We start from the raw sequence: 20,675 nt of genomic DNA, 5'->3' as shown, positions 1-20,675 counted from the left end.
TATGACACAGTCCGGAGGGTATCGGGTTCCAGACCAGTCTGAAATAATTTGAGGGGTCATCCAGTGTTTTCCGTAGGGCTGCAATTTTTTTTTACTTTTTTTACTGTCAGCCATAATTGGAGCAGCAGGTTGGTATTAGGGCCCAGGTAGAGATCAGGGCTGGGCTGATAGAAAGCAGCTGAGTGACAGGTAGTCTATATACCAGACTCCTGCTGGGCCTCATTTAGATGTTGGGATCTCATTTGCTGTGTCAGGGCTCTTAGCAGTACAGAGGGATCATATTAACTAGGCTGGAGATAAAGTGCCTTCAGAAAGGATTCACACCCCTTGACTTTTTCCACATTTTGTTGTCTCACAGCCTGAATTTAAAATTGATTAAAATGAGATTTTGTGTCACTGGCCTACACACAATATTCCATAATGTCAAAGTGGAATTATGTTTTTAGAAATGTTTTACAAATTAATTTAAATTGAAAAACTGAAATGTCTTGAGTCAATAAGTATTCAACCCCTTTGCCCAAATAAGTTCAGGAGTAAAAATGTGCTTAAGAAGTCACATAATAAGTTGCATGGACTCTGTGTACAATAATAATGTTTAACATGATTGTTTTATGACTACCTCATCTCTGTACCCCACACATACAATTATCTGTAAGGTCCCGCAGTTGAGCAGTGAATTTCAAACACAGATTCAACCACAAAGACCAGGGAGGTTTTCCAATGCCTCGGAAAGAAGGGCACCTATTGGTAAAAAAAGCAGACATTGAATATCCCTTTGAGCATGGTGAAGTTATTAATTACACTTTGGATGGTGTATCAATACACCAAGTTACTACAAAGATTCCAAAACATGCATCATGTTTGCAATAAGGCACTAAGGTAAAACTGTAAACAATGTGGCAATTTTCTAAACTTTATGTTTTGAATACAAAGTGTTATGTTTGGGGCAAATCCAACACAACATATCACTGATTGCCACTCTTCATATTTTCAAGGATGCTGGTGGCTGCATCATGTTATGGGTATGCTTGTCATCAGCAAGGGTGTTTTTTAGGATAAAAAGAAACGGAATAGAGCTAAGCACAGGCAAAATCCTAGAGGAAAACCTGGTTCAGTCTGCTTCCAACAGACACTGAGAGACAAATTCACCTTTCAGCAGGACAATAACCTAAAACACAAGGCCAAATATACACAGGAATTGCTTACCAAGATGACATTGAATGTTCCTGAGTAGCCTAGATACAGTTTTGACTTAAATTGCCTTGAAAATCTATGGCAAGACTTGAAAATGGCTGTCTAGCAATGATCAACAACCAACTTGACACAGCTTGAAGAATTTTGTGCAAATATTAGTCACATTTCTTCATTAAGTCTATCAAGGAACGTGCACTAAGGCCCTGGACCAGAGCTAGATATGTATATGATCAGGATGATGTAAACATGGTCAGAAAGTGAAAAGAAAACAACATTCTCACAGACCAATTCACAAAGAAACACACACACACAGAGCACAGTCATCGTTCAATCATGCAAAAGCGAAAACGGTGTTGCATGCATGGTGGATATTATGGGGCCAAGGGGAAAGGAGCTCTTCATGCCATGGGGTTCGGCTTAGAGTTTGGGTCTTTCTGGCATGGAGCCACCGTGAGGCCCTGTGATGTGTGTGTGTGTTGGCCATGGCAGACAGATTAGATTAAGAGTAGAGCCAACATTCAGACTTCGGTGCCAATGTCTGCCATGGGTCTGTCTCTCTCTCTGCGGTGTGAATATGGGGGATTCATGGAGATAGTTTCAATGAGACACTTAGCTTGTGGAGAAAGGGCTTTGAAGTCCTATGGAAAAGATAAGCAGATTGTTGTTGTTTATTTGTTATGTAAGCACTGAAACTGTAATCACTGGTCAGCTGTGCAGGTGAGGTGCGGATGATGGCAGGCTTAATGGTCATATAAATAGAACAATCCTTGGGTAATGCGAACACACTCTCGAATGTACGCCACTACCAAGTCTGCTGCTTCTGTTTTGGTGGCTGATGTTCTCTCATCTCTCAAGGTAAACGTAAGTTTGTGCCATTCATCCTATAGCATGTTCCCATCACATGTTGTAGCTTTGCTCTCTGATTGGTTTCTGGTATGTATTAAGTAAGTAATTAAGCATGTATGTAGGCTACTATGAATGCTGGTATGTAGGATATCTGTTTCTATTGGCAACAACTGATGACTGATATTGTGGTATGAGAAAGGTGGTGTGTTTTGTAATGTGTTTTGCTGTTGCAGTCTACTTTTATATGGATTATATTTTGCTCATACTGAAATAGAGATTATTGTCAGTAGTACGAAAAATCTTTAATGTAGCATTGAGTTGCTATCAGGGTTGGAGTCAATTCTATTTTAATTCCAGTCAATTCAGAAAGTAAACCAAATTCCAATTCCAAATGTTCCTTATTGAAGAGCATAGAAGAGAATTGGAATGTCAGTTTACTTCCTGAATTGATTGGAATTGAAACAGAATTGACCCCAACCCTGGTTGCTATTTAGTTTACCATGTAGGGTGCCAGCCACTATTCAGTTACTTAATTTTCATTTTAGTGGAGAGAGACAGATTATTTATTTTGTGAAGTTGAACATATTTTTTAAAAATTATAACCCTTCCCTAACATTTGAACAATAAGCATAAATAGTCTATCTACCTATTGATTGTGCCCATCAGTTGCCCTTTATGACTTAGAAATCCTTGGCTATTTTCATTATGCCTTTGAATGCTTAAGATAATTGCACCCCCTTGTGGCAGATGACAGAATCACCACGTCACGTCAGGTGTCTATTAAAATCCTCTTATCTGTGAAGATCAGACAAGATCAAGCATTCTAGAGGAATCAATGACTTCCAGGAAGGTTACATAAGAAGTCATCACTCTAAAGCCCAATTCAAAGTCCACAGCCATAGAGCCACGATAATCAGGTGGCCCATTGTGACATACCTACAGGCCAGTCAAGAGAGCACGTTTTTCTGCATTGATCTTATTTCATGTAATAATATTTAACCAATTGGTTGTGTTTCAGAGCTGCACCTGTAAGAGTAAGCCAGTGAAGATGAGAGCACTGCTGATTCTCACCCTCTACGTGTCATCTCTTGGGGTCCTGCATTGTGGCCCCGACCCCTCTCCCACAGAACTGAGTGAGGATGTTCTCCAGGGTGAGACCTCTTTTGGAATGTACTATACCACATGCAACTTTCATCACCTTTATCTAACATATGACATTTAGCAAACCCTTTTATCCAAAGTGACTTACAATAGTGCATGCAAAACATTTCATATTCCTCGAACCCACAACCCTGGCATTGCAAGGAACATACTTTACCAACTGAGCCACACAGGACTAGCTGTGTCACATAATGGCAATAAAATAAAATAAAATAGTATTTGTCAATGCTCTGAATACAACAGGTGTACCGTGAAATGGTTACTTACAAGCCCTTAACCAACAATGCAGTTCAAGAAATAGAGTTAAGAAAATATTTACTAAATAAACTAAAGTAAAAAATAATCTCGATGGTGCAGCTGTAGAACTTTTTGAAGATCTGGGGACCCATGTCAAATCTTCTGAGGGGGAAAAGGCGTTGTCGTTCCCTCTTCACGACTTTCTTGGTGTGTTTGGACCATGATAGTTTGTTGGTGATGTGGACACCAAGGAACTTGAAACTCTCGACCCGCTCAACTACAGCCCCGTCAATGTGAATGGGGGCATATTCGGCCCTCCTTTTCCTATAGTCCACGATCATCTCCTTTGTCTTGCACACGTTGAGGGAGAGGTTGTTGTCCTGGCAGGTTGCTGACCTCCTCCCTATAGGCTGACTCATCGTTGTCTGTGATCAGGCCTCCCACCGTTGTGTCATCAGAAAACTTAATGATGGTGTTGGAGTCGTGCTTGGCCACGCAGTCGTGGGTGAACAGGGAGTACAGGAGGGGACTAAGCACGCACCCCTGAGGGGCCCCCGAGTTGAGGATCAGCGTGGCAGATGTGTTGTTGCCTACCCTTACCACCTGGGGGCGGCCCGTCAGGAAGTCCAGGATCCAGTTGCAGAGGTTGGTGTTTAGTCCCAGGGTCCTTAGCTTAGTGATGAGCTTTGTGGGAACAATGGTATTGAACTATGAGCTGTAGTCAATGAACAGCATTCTCACATAGGTGTTCCTTTTGTCCAGGTGGGAAAGGGCAGTGTGGAGTGCGATTGAGATTGCGTCATCTGTGGATCTGTTGGGACGGTATGCGAATTGTAGTGGGTCTAGGGTTTCCATGAAGATGGTGTTGATGTGAGCCATGACCTGCTTTTCAAAGCACTTCATGGCTACGTGAGTGCTACGGGGTGGTAGTCATTTAGGCAGGTTACCTTCGCTTTCTTGTGCACAGGGACTATGGTGGTCTGCTTGAAACATGTAGGTATTACAGCCTCGGTCAGGGAGAGGTTGAAAATGTCAGTGAAGACACTTGACAGTTGGTCCGCTCATATTCTGAGTACATGTCCTGGTAATCCGTCTGGCCTATATCCAGATGTTTTCTCTGTTGATTCTGGGTCCAGGGTTGTCGAGGGATGGTGAGCGTTATGTTGACGAGGAGATGAAGAGAGCCTTGTTTGGGGTGAAGCGGATGAAGGAGGTGATGGAGAAGAACCAAGAGAAGCATGAACATCTCATGAAGACCCTCAAAGAAAGTAGCAACAAGAGGAAGGTAAGCCATTTTACAGACAAAGCATTGCACATAAAATCATCATACTGTAACATATACAGTGCATTCGGAAAGTATTCAGACCCCTTGACTTTTTCCACATTTTGTTACGTTACAACCTTATTCTAAAATTGATTAAATTGTTTTTTCCCCTCATCAATCTACACACAATACCCCATAATGACAAAGCAAAAGCAGGTTTTTAGATTTTTTTTGCTAAAATTAAAAATAGAAATAGCACATTTACATAAGTATTCAGACGCTTTACTCAGTAGTTTGTTGAAGCACCTTTGGCAGTGATAACATCCTCGAGTCTTCTTGGGTATGACGATACAAGCTTGGCACACCTGTATTTGGGGAGTTTCTACCATTCTTCTCTGCAGATCCTCTCAAGCTCTGTCAGCTTGGATGGGAAGCATCGCTGCACAGCTATTTTCAAGTCTCTCCAGAGATGTTCGATCAGGTTCAAGTCCAGGCTCTGGCTGGGCCACTAAAGGACATTCAGAGACTTGTCCCGAAGCCACTCCTGTGTTGTCTTGGCTGTGTGCTTAGGGTCGTTGTCCTGTTGGAAGGTGAACCTTCACCCCAGTCTGAGGTCCTAAGCGCTCTGGAGCAGGTTTTCATCAAGGATCTCTCTGTACTTTGCTCTGTTCATCTTTCCCTCGATCCTGACTAGTCTCCCAGTCACTGCCGCTGAAAAACATCCCCACAACATGATGCTGCCACCACCATGCTTCACCGTAGGGATGGTGCCAGGTTTCCTACAGACGTGACGCTTGGCATTCAGGCCAAATAATTCAATCTTGGTTTCATCAGACCAGAGAATCTTGTTTCTCATGGTCTGAGAGTCTTTAGGTGCCTTTTGGCAAACTCCAAGCGGGCTTTCATGTGCTTTTACTGATGAGTGGCTTCCGTCTGGCCACTCTACCATAAAGGCCTGATTGGTGGAGTGCTGCAGAGATGGTTGTCCTTCTGGAAGGTTATCCCATATCCACAGAGGAACTCTGGAGCTCTGTCAGAGTGACCATTGGGTTCTTGGTCACCTCCCTGACTAAGGCCCTTCTCCCCCAATTGCTCAGTTTGGCCGGGCGGCCAGCTCTAGGAAGAGTCTTGGTGGTTCCAAACTTCTTCCAATTAAGAATGATGGAGGCCACTGTGTTCTTGGGGACCTTCAATGCTGCAGATCTGACTTAGCAGACAGTGAGTTGTGGATGTGGACCTAAGGAGGGCGTAGAGTACAATTTTGAAAAACCAGTTTTTCCTTTGTCATTATGGGGTATTGTGTGTAGATTGATGAGGGCAAAAAACTATTTCATCCAATTTTAGAATAAGGCTGTAACGTAACAAAATGTGGAAAAAGTATTTCCGAATGCACTGTATAAGGTACCACGATAATAACAAATCACAGATTATTATCTGCATATGATTTAGGCAGTGAAAGATAGCACTTGGTTGAACACACCACAGCATTTAAGGCACGAGCAAATTTGAGTTAATGTAACTCTATTAAGCACATGTACAAATATGTAAGTTATGCTCTTCCCCAAAGATAAGAATGTCCTCCTAATGAATAAATAACGTCATATCTGTATATATCATCAATAAAATAAACCCCACTGTAAGAAATTAATCCACAGTGAAAGATTTGAGTTCAATACAGCATTAATCATCCTGAATCTAATGGCCTGCGTCCCAAATGGCACCCTATTCCCTATATATTGCATAGGGATTAGGGTACCATTTGGGATGCAGTCAGGCTGTATGCTTCGCACACCAACACCCGCTCACCGTCTTCTACATACACAGACACGCATCACATATTTTCTGCCTCATAGAAAAAGGCTCATATAGAGACCACAAAGCAGACAGTGAGTTGGGGATGTGGACCTCAGGAGGGCGTAGAGTACAGCCCAGTCAGGATTAATGGGCTGACTGTAGATTTATGTCTGTGTTCTGCATTCGTTCAGAAGGGAGGGTACTGTGAGCCAGGGCCTAGGAGGACAGCTGAGCTGAAGGGGCCCCAAAACCACATCCTCCTCTTTCTCTCCTCGTTGACCACACATTCACCCTACACACTGACGTAGATTAGTACAGAGGTAACCAGGAAGAAATGGAGAGGGTACAAGGACCATCTGGCATGGTTATATTAAAATGCAGCACAATAATTGTTCATAGTTATGATCATTTAAATGTGGTTCCATTAAAGTCAGTTCAGTTGATCTTGCCTGTTAATACCTCTAAAGAACACCCCAGTTTGTTATTGAATTTCCAATTTTGGCTGCATTTTAGTTTCCAATATGGTCTATTCCAGAGTGAAGTTTCCTCTAGGTACAGATCTAGGATCAGCTTCTCCTCTCCCAAGCCTAACCTTAACCATTAGTGGGGGAAATGCAAAACGGACCCGAGATCAGCATCTAAGGGCAACTTCACCTTACTCCTTATTTTCCCTAAGGGGGCAGTGCAACTGGCCACAGAGGCAGAGCTAAAGCTTCAGAAGGCGGAAGAGCAGTGCCGTGAATCGCTAAGGACATCATTTATGGAGTGTCGACCCTGCCTAGAAGACACCTGTAAGACGTTTTACACCTCCACCTGCCGAAGAGGCTTCTCCTCCTTCTCTTTCAAAGTAAGGCCTTTATCTCTGCCTTCAAGGCCCCTTACACATCCACGGCTGCATCGCCCCATGTCTTATCAAGTAAGCCCAAGATTGGTACAAATTCAGCTCCATTTAGGTATTTGGTTCTCTTCTGCTCACAGGTGGAGGAGTTCTTCAGGAAGTTATCCTCCCAACTGGAAACTCCAGACCAGGTCGTCAATCAGAACCGAGATAACCTGAACCAGACCCAGAACTCAGAGGATCCAGATCCAGATCTGGAGCTGGTGCGACTGAATGCCACCTTCAGTCAGATGCAAGGGAAAATTAGCTCCCTGCACAACCGGAGCACAGAGCTGGTCAACAAGATGCACCAAGAGTTTGGCCATGGCTTTTGGGTGGCCTTCACCACTAAGCTGAAGCCCAAGCCCCTCTCCCCCACACAGGAGTCCCCTAATGGGGGCTTCTTCATGGGCATGGGCCGCCTGGGCAGCATGGGCCTAGATGATGTGCTGGAGGAAGTGTATGACTTTGGCCGGGCGGTAGTGGAGGACTTCAGCGATGCGATGACAGACGTCTTGGACGAGATGCAGGAGGCTGTAGATGAGGAGTCTTGGCAGCAGAGAGGTATCCAATGATAATAGCCATTCGATACACATTCAGACTACTGGTAAATTTGACCGTTATCAGATTTGTCAGGAAATACAGTATCTATTTCATATACCATTATATAATGTTGAGATTTCTAGATCTAAATACTATAGTCAAAGATTGTATAGTATGAAGATGCCTAGAAACTGCTCCTCCAATAGATATCCCAGATCACGCTTGTAGGCAATGTCATGGCGACGTTGGTTAGCTAAGCTCATGCGCAGAAACACGTAATTGGGTCTAACGGTAATTCTCGCACCGAACTGCTCATGTGCAGGCCGTCAAATCAGAGGCACTCCTTCATCCCTTTCACGAAGTTGGAGTAATAACATGTTCAGCTACTTAAGACATTGACTCAAATCTAGGTTGTGCCTTTAGATTTAGAGAAAAATAACAACTAAGGAAACATTTCTCAATTCTCCCATTGACTTCCCAAACCCCAAACCCCTGTTTGGTCTGTCGAGTCTGCTTCGCGAAGCGTTCCCAGAAGTATTTCAATGTTGGGCCTCTGGGTTTAGAAACTCTGTGCTATCGTTATCACATTGTTGTGTCTCTCTAATCTGATACCTCTCTGATTATGTTGCCCTGTGTGCTGTGCCCCTTTCCAAAGACACAGAGTCATTCCCTAGCTGGAGCTGGGTCCCAGTCCCATTCCCAGACATGTATCTCTGCAGACAGCTCCGCAGGCAGGCAGCAGACTGCTGGCAGCTGCAGAGACTGTGTGAGTCCTGTCAGGACACTTTGGTGAAAGGTAAATATTGATGATCATTATGGAACTCTCATTTAATCAAAATGTGTCCTGTCCTAGTGGAACACAGGGTTCAAATTACACATTGTGCCCCTTGGCGATTCCCATGAAATGGTATTCTACAGTCTAGATTCTAGACTGTTATCTTAAGTGTTTGAACCATGCCTGTGTAACAGAGCTGGTCTCAATTTGCAAATCACTAGCTTTTCTAGTGTAATTAGCTAAGACAGGGACAGGTAAGGAAGCTATACTGTTAAGCAAGCACAGTGACGCCTGTTATAGGGGAGAATGGGGTAAGTTGAGCAAAAGGGATAAGTTGAACCACCGTTGTTTCGAGGAAACCATACACAAAATTAATAATTTGACCAAATATTTAGGAAGAGGTTGTCATTTCATGGAGTTTGTGAAGGAAGAAACCACATGGAAAAAGTGGTAGCAAGTTAGGTCCAAAAACTGATTTTCACCAAGTCTAATTACTTAATTGTGTTAGAGGTTTCATGATGCTTGTATCTAAACCAAAGTAGATAATTTAAAGATTGTTCTATAGATCAGTTGGGGTCTCTAGAAACTTAAACATGAGGTCCTAAACCTAGCATGAAACTGCATCCTTGTAACTGTGTGGGCTAATATAGTCAAAATGTTTGCCTTGGGGTAAGTTGAGTCAATGGCCATGGGGTAAGTTGAGCCAATGGCAAGTTGAGCAAATTGAAGTGTTTTCTTCCCAGGTGTAATGCAAGGCACTATTGCTGGGACATGAGGTAACAACAGGACATGGCCTAAGTTAAAAGTGTTTTTAAAAAGTGCAAAGTGTTTGCTAGGCGTTAAACCTGTGTTAAAAGCTGATTAAAATGATTAAAAGACAAAAAGGCTTTTTCTAAATTTTTTGCTATTTTTTTACATTGTAGAATAATAGTGAAGACATCAAAACTATGACATAACACATATTGAATCATGTAGTAACCAAAAAAGTGTTAAACAAATCAAAATATATTTTATATTTGAGATTCTTCAAATAGCCACCCTTTGCCTTGATGACAGCTTTGCCCACTCTTGGCATTCTCTCAACCAGCTTCATGAGGTAGTCACTTGGAATGCATTTCAATTAACAGGTGTGCCTTCTTAAAAGTTAATTTGTGGAATTTCTTTCCTTCTTAATGCGTTTGAGCCAATCAGTTGTGTTGTGACAAGGTAGGGGAGGTATACAGAAGATAGCCCTATTTGGTCAAAGACTGTCACGATCGTCTAAGGAGGAGGACCAATGCGCAGCGTTGAAGGTGAACATATTTATTTAGCGAATGATCACACGATCAAAACAACAGACGATAACGTGATGTCTACGGTTGAACACAAACCAAATAAGAACAAGAAACCACAAACACAAAGGGAAAGACAGACAGTTTAAATATGGCTCCCAATCAGAGACAACCAGCTGACACTCGTTGCCTCTGATTGGGAGTCACTCAGGCCAACATAGAAATACAAACTAGAACTCCCAACATAGCAATAGAATACATAGAATTACACACCCTGGCTCAACATAACAGTGTCCCCAGAGCCAGGGCGTGACAGGCGGACTCCGACCGCGCCAACTAAATACCACAGGGGAGGGACCGGGTGGGCACTCCGCCTTGGCGGCGGATCCGGCTCCGGGCCTGATCCCCACTCCCTCTCCAACCCCCCAAAGTACCCCTGGTCCGGTCTGGCCCCGCTGGCCGGAGCTGGACTGCACACTGATGGAGCGGATTGCTCTAGCTCCGGCGTAACGCATCTGACCGGTGCCGGACCAGGCACCAGTGGAACAGGCACGGGCCGTGCCGGACCGACGACGCACACCACTGGCTTGGTGTGGGGAGCAGGAGCGGGCCGGACAGGGCTGACGAAACGCACCACTGACTTGGTGCGGGGAGCAGGAACGGGCCGGACAGGGCTGACGAAACGCACCACTGACTTGGTGCGGGGAGCAGGAACAGGCCGGGCCGAGCTGGCGACACGCACCGTAGACTTGGTGCGGGGAGCAGGAACGGGCCGAGCCGGGCTGACGAAGCGCACCACTGACTTGGTGCGTGGAGCAGGAACGGGCCGAGCTGGGCTGACGAAACGCACCACTGACTTGGTGCGGGGAGCAGGAGCGGGCCGGACCGGGCTGACGAAGCGCACCACTGACTTGGTGCGGGGAGCAGGAACGGGCCGTGCCGGGCTGACGAAGCGCACCACTGACTTGGTGCGGGGAGCAGGAACGGGCCGTGCCGGGCTGACGAAGCGCACCACTGACTTGGTGCGAGTGGCAGGAACAGGCCGGACCGTACTGGGAACACACACCACTGGCCCTACGTGGGGATCAGGAACAGGCCGGACCGGACTGGCAACACACGCCAGTACCTCTCGCCGTGCCTCTACATCCACCATCCCCTCTTCGACCAGTGGCCCCCGTAACCTGGCGGCCTCCTCTGGCAACCCGCTGGGCCGCTCTATCGCGGCCTCCTGCTGCCCCGACGTCGTGAGCCCCCCCCTAAAAATTTTCTGGGAGTCTCTCTTCCCCGTGGGCCAGGCCTCTATAATTCTCGCCCAACTCTCGCTCTTCTGCTTCCAATCTCCGCCATTCAGCTCCTCATTCGGCTTGACCCAGTCGAAGCTCTTCCTCCACTGTTCCCAAGTCCACCCTCTCTGCTCCTCACTAGGCTGCTTGGTCCAGTTCTGGTGGTTTCTTCTGTCACGATCGTCTAAGGAGGAGGACCAATGCGCAGCGTTGAAGGTGAACATATTTATTTAGCGAATGATCACACGATCAAAACAACAGACGATAACGTGATGTCTACGGTTGAACACAAACCAAATAAGAACAAGAAACCACAAACACAAAGGGAAAGACAGACAGTTTAAATATGGCTCCCAATCAGAGACAACCAGCTGACACTCGTTGCCTCTGATTGGGAGTCACTCAGGCCAACATAGAAATACAAACTAGAACTCCCAACATAGCAATAGAATACATAGAATTACACACCCTGGCTCAACATAACAGTGACCCCAGAGCCAGGGCGTGACAAAGACAATGTAGAAAATAGTAAAAATAAAGAAAAACCCTTGAATGAGTAGGTGTGTCCAAACTTTTGACTGGTACAGTTTATGTAGACATCTTTGCTAGAAATAATATTATATTTCCCTTGACGTAGTGATGCTGAATGTAAAAAATGTCTCAATTTACCCCACTCTCCCCTATCTGTATCATGTTCCCCCAGAGTGTCCCAGTGTTAGGGAGCTGCACTCTGCGCTGGAGGAGACCTACCTGCTGCTCAACGCGTCTCGTCTGCAGTATGAGGAGATGCTGCAGGTGGTCCAGAAACACACGGATGACACACACACCTGGCTCAACAACATGGAGGCCAAGTATGGCTGGGTGACACAGCTCACCAATGGCACCCTGGGTCCTCAGAACATCTTTGGTGTGAGCGCGGTTAGTTCACAGTACACACGTAAATGTTTGTCCATATGTACCTCTGATGATGATGATGTTGTTGATGATGATTTCAGCCCTTTAGAAAAAAACTAATATTATTCTCATGATTACAGTGTTGTTATATGTTTTCAGGTGGCTCTACAGGTGAGGGATAACAGGTTTAAAGGTGACACCAGAGTGGTGTTGAACATCCTGGACTCTCCTTTATTAACCCTCTCCGTCCCAGCAGAGCTAGAGGTGCAGGACTCTGCCTTCATTCAGTATGTGGCCCAAGAGGCCCTTGCCCACTACAAACAGTCAAAGGTAAGTATAAAGCCCACAGCTAGGCAAAACGTACATGCCATGATTACAGTACCCAGACAATTCCTTATGATTTAAATGTTTCATACAGTATGCTATAGGCCCAAGCTAGTTATAAATGCCAAAGTAATGGGTTGTATCCTGCATTGTTTCTGATCCTTTCACAGATATGAAGTAATTTGAAGATTTTGCAAGCTGTGCTATTTATAAGCCTCAATTTGCCATCGTGTGTCTACCAGTTCCTTGGAATAGAGCATTATGTTTAAGGTTGTATGCAACATTTGGTCGAGCTATGAGCTATACTCTTTACGCTAAGTGATGGAATTAAAAAATAAATGTGACCATACAGGTTGCTTACTTTTAAATTTGACTGATTATTAAACTGTGATTGTGAACAATTCCATGGTTCATTTTTATTTTTGTTCATACATCATTCGTTTCTGATAAATAAAATGCACAAAGTTCTTTTTCCTAAAAAAAAAAAGGATTTGAATGTATGAATTTCGCAGCAAATAGAGAGGCAGGGATTACATTTTGCGCGTTTTTTCCAATCTCCCATTGGTCCAGTTTTAAAACCAAGAAACGCTCTTGCCCTCCTCTTTTACTTGATTGGAGATATCTTCTATGTAGGCGTGTCTTCGAGAGCAACCAAACTTAAACCGGGAAATGTTAAGTTTGACGCAAGAGTAGAACAAAATTAACCAGTGCTGCCATTGCATCAATTGGGTCAGTATTTTTGTTAAACTAACCAACAAAATGCCTGCTACTTCTGACATACACACAGCGGCACCTTGTAACAACGAAGAGCCAAAGAAAGCAGATAGTCAGGTGGGACAAAGTTCGTTCTCTCTCTTTTGTGATGAACGCGGGTATCTGAATCAATGTGAATACATTTTGCAACACGGACATCGAAAGGGAGACCGAACAGGAACGGGGGTCATCTCTGTTTTCGGATCACAAGCGAGATACAGTCTCCGGGGTAAGTCAATTTAGCAAATGTTCAGTATGTGTTGGAAGTTGTGTGTTAAAACAAGTCAATGCACGATTAAAACAGACATGTAATTTTTCCGCCAAGCCGGGAATTGCATGCAACAAAAGCACTACCTAACTAAGTTCAACGTTACCTCCTGACCTGGCTTGGCATGGAACCTCTGTTCAAATGACTAGCTATTTTTCGTTGTTTATCATTCCAGATCAGTTTCCTTTGCTGACGACGAAAAGGGTTTTCTGGAAAGGAATTCTCGAAGAACTACTGTGGTTTATCAAAGTAAGAATGAAGCCTGTCCTCCGAAATAATGCACCAGTGACCACGTTTACATGCACACCAATATCCCGTTATTATTCGGAATACTCAAGTATTCTGTTTTTGAGTTGACGCATATAAACATCATATCCCCTTTACAATAACCCGGAAAAGGTTGTATCCCGGTTATTTGAAACCAGGATAAGATGCATAGGAAATGCTGATCTTAGACGGGATACTGTGGCATGTAAACATCTTATCCCGTTAACTGTTGTTTTTCGCGGTCTGTGTAGGATGTTGCGTATATCATGCAATCATCACACATCACCATAGGCTGCCAACACCCATGATTCAAACGTCAACGCACAACACCATAGACTGCACAACACCAATGATCCATGGGATTTGTCAACTATATAGTTAGATACATGCAGATTCTCTTCTCATAACTTGTTGCCCTAGAATAATAAATAAAGTAGTGCTCACCAAAATAATGTCATGCATCGATAGAATGAATGCATTCATCTAGTTAACACCGGTAAAGTTGTTTCGTTTAGGGGACCGGGAGAAAACGCAATAATTCCAAAACAGTGGAAAGATTGGACCTGTGCATAATGTCCAATTCCATCAGTTTGACCGGTTTTAAGGAAATGAAAAGCAGAGAAAATGATGAAACACGTTTCTGATAAGACTTCAGTTCGTCTGGGGCGCATATTTTATGTGGTTGAAATACTGTCTGCTTGCTTAAGTGTCAAAGATGACACTTTACATGACCTTTAGCATTTTCTCGAGATGCTGAAATAAATAAATCATATTTCTCCACTCCTGTTGCCGAGAAAAAATGAATATTTGTTGTATCTTTTTACTGCAAGAAATGCACAATTCTGCAGGAGTTAATATTGTATTACCCTACATGTGATAGGTTATAGGCCTACAATCAGTGTCCATACTTCAGTTACTATTCCATTTAACCCATATGAACTAAAATTAGGAATATTCTGTTTATTCACGGATATAGGGACACTCAAACGGGATATCAAATATTAACAGATATCACGGAATAAGATCTTAAGCGGGATATGAGTTACTATCCGGAATACTGAACGCATGTAAACGTGGTCACTGGTACAATGCTTTGAATTGTATGTGCCTGCCAGTGCCTATACACACTTGCATACTATTTCCACTAGATGGCGCGCCATACCAATATATTGGGCAGAGAAGTTGACAGGTCTTGTTCTGTGTGTTTGCTGTAGGGCTCAACAAATGCCAAGGAGCTCTCAGAGAAAGGGGTGAAGATCTGGGATGCAAATGGTTCTAGACAGTACCTGGACAAAATGGGGTTCACAGACCGGGAGGAGGGAGACTTGGGACCCGTGTATGGTTTCCAGTGGAGGCACTATGGTGCAGAATACAGCAATATGCACAAAGGTACATCACCCTGACACTGATATGGTGTTGTAGGATTATGTTGAGTGTTTCACTCCAACTAATTTAACTGTAGTGCTTAATTCTGTTGGATAATACTTCCCTTATAGATTACGCAGGACAAGGTGTGGACCAACTACAGAAAGTTATTGACACTATCAAGACTAATCCAGAAGACAGGAGAATCATCATGTGTGCATGGAACCCCAAAGGTATTTGACTAAAATATTCAATTCTGATTTCGTATAGGCCTAGGTATTACATTTGTAGTAATGATTTCACTGTGTATTCTACACTTAACAGTCAGTGTTGGTTTGTATCGCTCACACCTGCTCCTGTGTTGTTCCCAGACCTGCCCCACATGGCGCTGCCCCCCTGCCATGCCCTGTGCCAGTTCTATGTAATTGACGGGGAGCTGTCGTGCCAGCTGTACCAGCGCTCGGGGGACATGGGCTTGGGAGTGCCCTTCAACATCGCCAGCTACGCCCTCCTCACCTACATGATCGCCCACATCACAGGACTCAAGGTGGGGCAGACATTGGTTTAAACTCCCTACTCTCAACACCTCCCTTCCTTTGACTCAAAGAAAGGATGATATTTTAAGTGTAATAACCTTTGTAATAACAGGTGTAGTAAAATAAGGTATTTCTTGCCTTTTTTCCCTTTAGCCTGGTGACTTTGTGCACACTCTGGGAGATGCTCACATCTACAGTAACCATGTCGAACCCCTCAAAGTGCAGGTAGGTTCATGACTGATACAGCAACACGGGCAACTTTGACGTTGAGATATACACTGCGGCCAATTTTATGTGTGTGTGTGTGTGTATGTATGTATGTATGTATGTATACACAGTGGGGAGAACAAGTATTTGATACACTGCCGATTTTGTACGTTTGCCCACTGACAAATAAATAATCAGTCTATAATTTTAATGGTAGGTTTATTTGAAAAGTGAGAGACAGAATAACAACAAAAAAATCCAGAAAAACGCATGTCAAAAATGTTATAAATTAATTTGCATTTTAATGAGGGAAATAAGTATTTTACCCCCTCTCAATCAGAAAGATTTCTGGCTCCCAGGTGTCTTTTTATACAGGTAACAAGCTGAGATTAGGAGCACACTCTTAAAGGGAGTGCTCCTAATCTCAGCTTGTTACCTGTATAAAAGACACCTGTCCGCAGAAGCAATCAATCAATCAGATTCCAAACTCTCCACCATGGCCAAGACCAAAGAGCTCTCCAAGGATGTCAGGGACAAGATTGTAGACCTACACAAGGCTGGAATGGGCTACAAGACCATCGCCAAGCAGCTTGGTGAGAAGGTGACAACAGTTGGTGAGATTATTCGCAAATGGAAGAAACACAAAATAACTGTTAATCTCCCTCGGCCTGGGGCTCCATGCAAGATCTCACCTCGTGGAGATGCAATGATCATGAGAACGATGAGGAATCATCCCAGAACTACACAGGAGGATCTTGTCAATGATCTCAAGGCAGCTGGGACCATAGTCACCAAGAAAACAATTGGTAACACACTACGCCGTGAATGACTGAAATCCTGCAGCGCCCGCAAGGTCCCCCTGCTCAAGAAAGCACATACAGGCCCGTCTGAAGTTTGCCAATGAACATCTGAATGATTCAGAGGAGAACTGGGTGAAAGTGTTGTAGTCAGATGAGACCAAAATCGAGCTCTTTGGCATCAACTCAACTCGCCGTGTTTGGAGGAATGCTGCCTATGACCCCAAAAACACCACCCCCACCGTCAAACATGGAGGTGGAAACATTATGCTTTGGGGATGTTTTTCTGCTAAGGGGACAGGACAACTTCACTGCATCAAAGGGACGATGGACAGGGCCATGTACCGTCAAATCTTGGGTGAGAACCTCCTACCCTCAGCTAGGGCATTGAAAATGGTTCATGGATGGGTATTGCAGCATGACCCAAAACACACGGCCAAGGCAACAAAGGAGTGGCTCAAGAAGAAGCACATTAAGGTCCTGGAGTGGCCTAGCCAGTCTCCAGACCTTAATCACATAGAAAATCTGTGGAGGGAGCTGAAGGTTCAAGTTGCCAAACATCAGCCTCAACCTTAATGACTTGGAGAAGATCTGCAAAGAGGAGTGGAACAAAATCCCTCCTGAGATGTGTGCAAACCTGGTGGCCAACTACAAGAAACATCTGACCTCTGATTGCCAACAAGGGTTTTGCCACCAAGTACTAAGTCATGTTTTGCAGAGGGGTCAAATACTTATTTCCCTCATTAAAATGCAAATCAATTTTTGACATGCGTTTTTCTGGATTTTTGTTGTTATTCTGTCTCTCACTGTTCAAGTAAACCTACCATTACAATTATAGACTGATCATGTCTTTGTCAGTGGGCAAACGTACAAAATCAGCAGGGGATGAAATACTTTTTTCCCTCACTGTATATATATTTGAGAAATGTCCTTGTTTTCGAAAGAAAAGCAATTTTCTTTTGTCCATTAAAATAACATCAAATTGATCAGAAATACAGTGTAGACATTGTTCATGTTGTAAATGGCTATTGTAGCTGGAAATGGCTGATTTTATTAATGGAATATCTAGATGGGCGTACAAGAGGCCCATTATCAGCAACCATCAGTCCTGTGTTCCAATGGCACGTTGCGTTTGCTAATCCAAGTTTATCATTTTAAAAGGCTAATCATTAGAAAACCCTTTTGCAATTATGTTAGCACAGCTGAAAACGTTGTGCTGATTTTAAAGAAGCAATAAAACTGGCCGCCTTGAGACTAGTTGAGTATCTGGAGCATCAGCAATTGTGGGTTCAATTACAGGCTCAAAATGGCCAGAAACAAATAACTTTATTGTGAAACTCGTCAGTCTATTCTTGTTCTGAGAAATGAAGGCTATTACATGTGAGAAATTGCCAAGAAACTGAAGATCTCGTACAACGTTGTCTAACCAGAATAGGAAGAGGAGTGGGAGGCCCCGGTGCACAGCTGAGCAAGAGGACAAATACATTAGTGTCTAGTTTAAGAAACAGATGCCTCACAGGTCCTTAACTGGCAGCTTCATTAAATAGTACCTGCAAAACACAAGTCTCAACATCAACAGTGAAGAGGTGGCTCCAGGATGCTGAATTCTAGGCAGAGTTGCAAAGAAAAAGCCATATCTCAGACTGGCCAATAAAAATAAAAGATTAAGACGGGCAGTCTAAGATATGGCTTTTTCTTTGCAACTCTGCCTAGAAGGTCAGCATCCTGGAGCTGCCTCAAATTAGACACTCTAATGTTAACTAATGTTACTGTCCCCACTACAACAAAAACATACTTAAATACATGTAATTTTGTCCTTGAAACATTTAAGTGAAATGCTATAGAATTACCTTAATTCCTATGGAGGACTGCTCCTACTGGGGAGTGCCAATATGGCCGACCGGTGGCTTCAAAACTTCTCAATAGCCAATACATACAGAAGCATTAGCAATCCAGGGTTTATATACATAATTGGCTACGGCCACACAGATACATGTAAACATGGGCATTCTTCATTGTCTGTTTTTGACCATCAACAATTTTACAATTTTCAGACAAGTTGCAGAATGCACAAAGGCCTGCATATTGTGCATTTGATGTTGTCCTTCAACGGATGACTCCCATTTTAAAAACCATTGACTCAATCCATCGTTTTCAGACACATTGTCTGGCCGCAGCCTAAATGTGATGACTCTTCCCTTCCAGCTCCAGAGAGAGATTCGGCCTTTCCCCAAGCTGAAGATCCTCCGGACGGTTGAGATAATAGATGACTTCCGTGCAGAAGACTTTGAGATTGTTGACTACAATCCCCACCCCACCATCAAAATGCAGATGGCAGTTTAAATGGGCTTCAATTAACTAATATATGGGTGGAGGTTGTCCTTTTTAATTGATTTAAATATTCAGGTACAGTGTCTACCTATGCTGCCTTTGTTTATTTTATTTTTTTGAATTTATACATTTAGTTGACTTGTTAATTGGCACAGAGCCTTGGAAACATGTTCCATATTAAACAATTTATTGCAACATAACATAGTAACATCCCTTTTTAGAAAAAGGCTAAATGGAATCAACTCTTTATTTTGTGCAATGATAACCATTGAAATGCCTAGATGTGACAAGATGATTTTCTGTCAAGTAGTCTAACAATGAGGGCTGGCACTTTCTGTGCTCAGTTGACAAATCAAATTTAACTGCCTCTTCTTCCTCAAAGTAGTGATTAGAACCAAAGTTTCAAGAACTTTGTAGTGGGAAATTAAAGGAGTACTTAATGACTTGAAATTGATCATGTGATTGCACCATAGACGGTAATTAATCTTTTATGTCTTTAACAGTGAGTACAAGCGCAGTTTGGTCAGGGTATTTGAGATGCCATCCTTCCTGATGGGCCAGGGGTGCATCTCAATAAGCTAAAGTGGTTTTCATCCTTGCTGATAAGATATTGAGATGTATTCCCCAGCGCTTCGGGGTGAAGTTTCCACTGGATACAGATCTAGGATCAGCTTACACTCCTCCAGTCATTACCTTAATCATTAGTGGGGAAAATGAATAATGGACCCAAGATCCACTTCTAGGGGCAACTTCACCCTACTCCACATTCCTCACTGGTCCAGGAGCTTCTTCCACACTTCCGAGGGTATCAGTGTCTCTGCACTGACGACTCCAACATCTCACAGGAGTAGCCTGGATCCTGATGGAACAATGACCAACAGAAACCATGGGCAAGACTCAAAAAGATCCACAGTATTTTAATTCATGACACTCATACCACAACACCAGATCATTGTGATTAAAACGTACCTTGGGAGGCATGTAGTGGGCGTTCTGAATCACAACATGACTTATAAAGTGCTCACGGAGGTGGTCCACAAATTCACACATCCTGAGAAAGATTGGAACAGATTTCATTTCAGCCCCTGACCCCAGGTCAAATAATAATTACACAGTTATAATCACATGGGCTTGAAGTAATTATGGGGGTCATGGTTATATTGTATATTTATACTGTATGTTTTATGTCATTGTGGCTTGAATATTAACCTAAGTGACCGAGTGAAAAGAAGGAAGCCTGTACATAATAAAAATATTCCAAAACATGCTGTTTGCAATAAGGGACTAACGTAAAACTGCAAGAAATGTGGCTAAGAAATTCACTTTATGTCCTGAATACAATGCATAATGTTTTGGGGCAAATCCAATACAACACATCGCTAAGTACCACTCTTCATATTTTCAAGCATGGTGGTGGCTACATCATGTTATGGGTATGCTTGTCATCGGCAAGGACTAGGGAGTTTTTTAGGATAAAATAAACGGAATAGAGCTAAACACAGGCAAAATCCTAGAGGAAAACCTGGTGGTCTGCTTTCCAACAGACACTAGGAGACAAATTCATCTTTCAGCAGGACAATAATCTAAAACACAAGGCCAAATATACTCTGAAGTTGCTTAACAAAACGACAATACGGCAGATGATTGGACCCAACAACACACTGGTAAATTTAATCTGTTACGCCATT

At 43.4% G+C, this 20,675-nt stretch overlaps 2 protein-coding genes across 2 annotated transcripts; both read left to right on the top strand.

Annotated features, from left to right (window-relative positions):
* Positions 1-1,968: 1,968 nt before the first annotated feature.
* clul1 (clusterin-like 1 (retinal)) lies at positions 1,969-12,639 on the top strand (the record flags this gene model as incomplete). The annotated part of the gene is made up of 9 exons (XM_084173295.1): positions 1,969-2,049; positions 3,059-3,191; positions 4,575-4,723; positions 7,173-7,343; positions 7,475-7,937; positions 8,578-8,712; positions 11,949-12,163; positions 12,299-12,469; positions 12,634-12,639. The coding sequence occupies 9 exons, from the start codon at positions 1,969-1,971 to the stop codon at positions 12,637-12,639; spliced, it is 1,524 nt and encodes a 507-aa protein (XP_084029421.1).
* Positions 12,640-13,106: 467 nt separating this feature from the next.
* tyms (thymidylate synthetase) lies at positions 13,107-20,246 on the top strand. The gene is made up of 7 exons (XM_084183888.1): positions 13,107-13,445; positions 13,660-13,733; positions 14,966-15,140; positions 15,248-15,349; positions 15,488-15,663; positions 15,806-15,877; positions 18,862-20,246. The coding sequence occupies exons 1-7, from the start codon at positions 13,223-13,225 to the stop codon at positions 18,997-18,999; spliced, it is 960 nt and encodes a 319-aa protein (XP_084040014.1). The 5' UTR covers positions 13,107-13,222; the 3' UTR covers positions 19,000-20,246.
* Positions 20,247-20,675: the final 429 nt, after the last annotated feature.

This window comes from Coregonus lavaretus (assembly GCF_964263955.1).
Source record: "Coregonus lavaretus genome assembly, chromosome: 2".
In the NCBI taxonomy this organism is placed as follows: domain Eukaryota; kingdom Metazoa; phylum Chordata; class Actinopteri; order Salmoniformes; family Salmonidae; genus Coregonus; species Coregonus lavaretus.
Note: the sequence above shows the minus strand (reverse complement) of the source record. Positions and strands in the feature narration are given on the sequence as shown.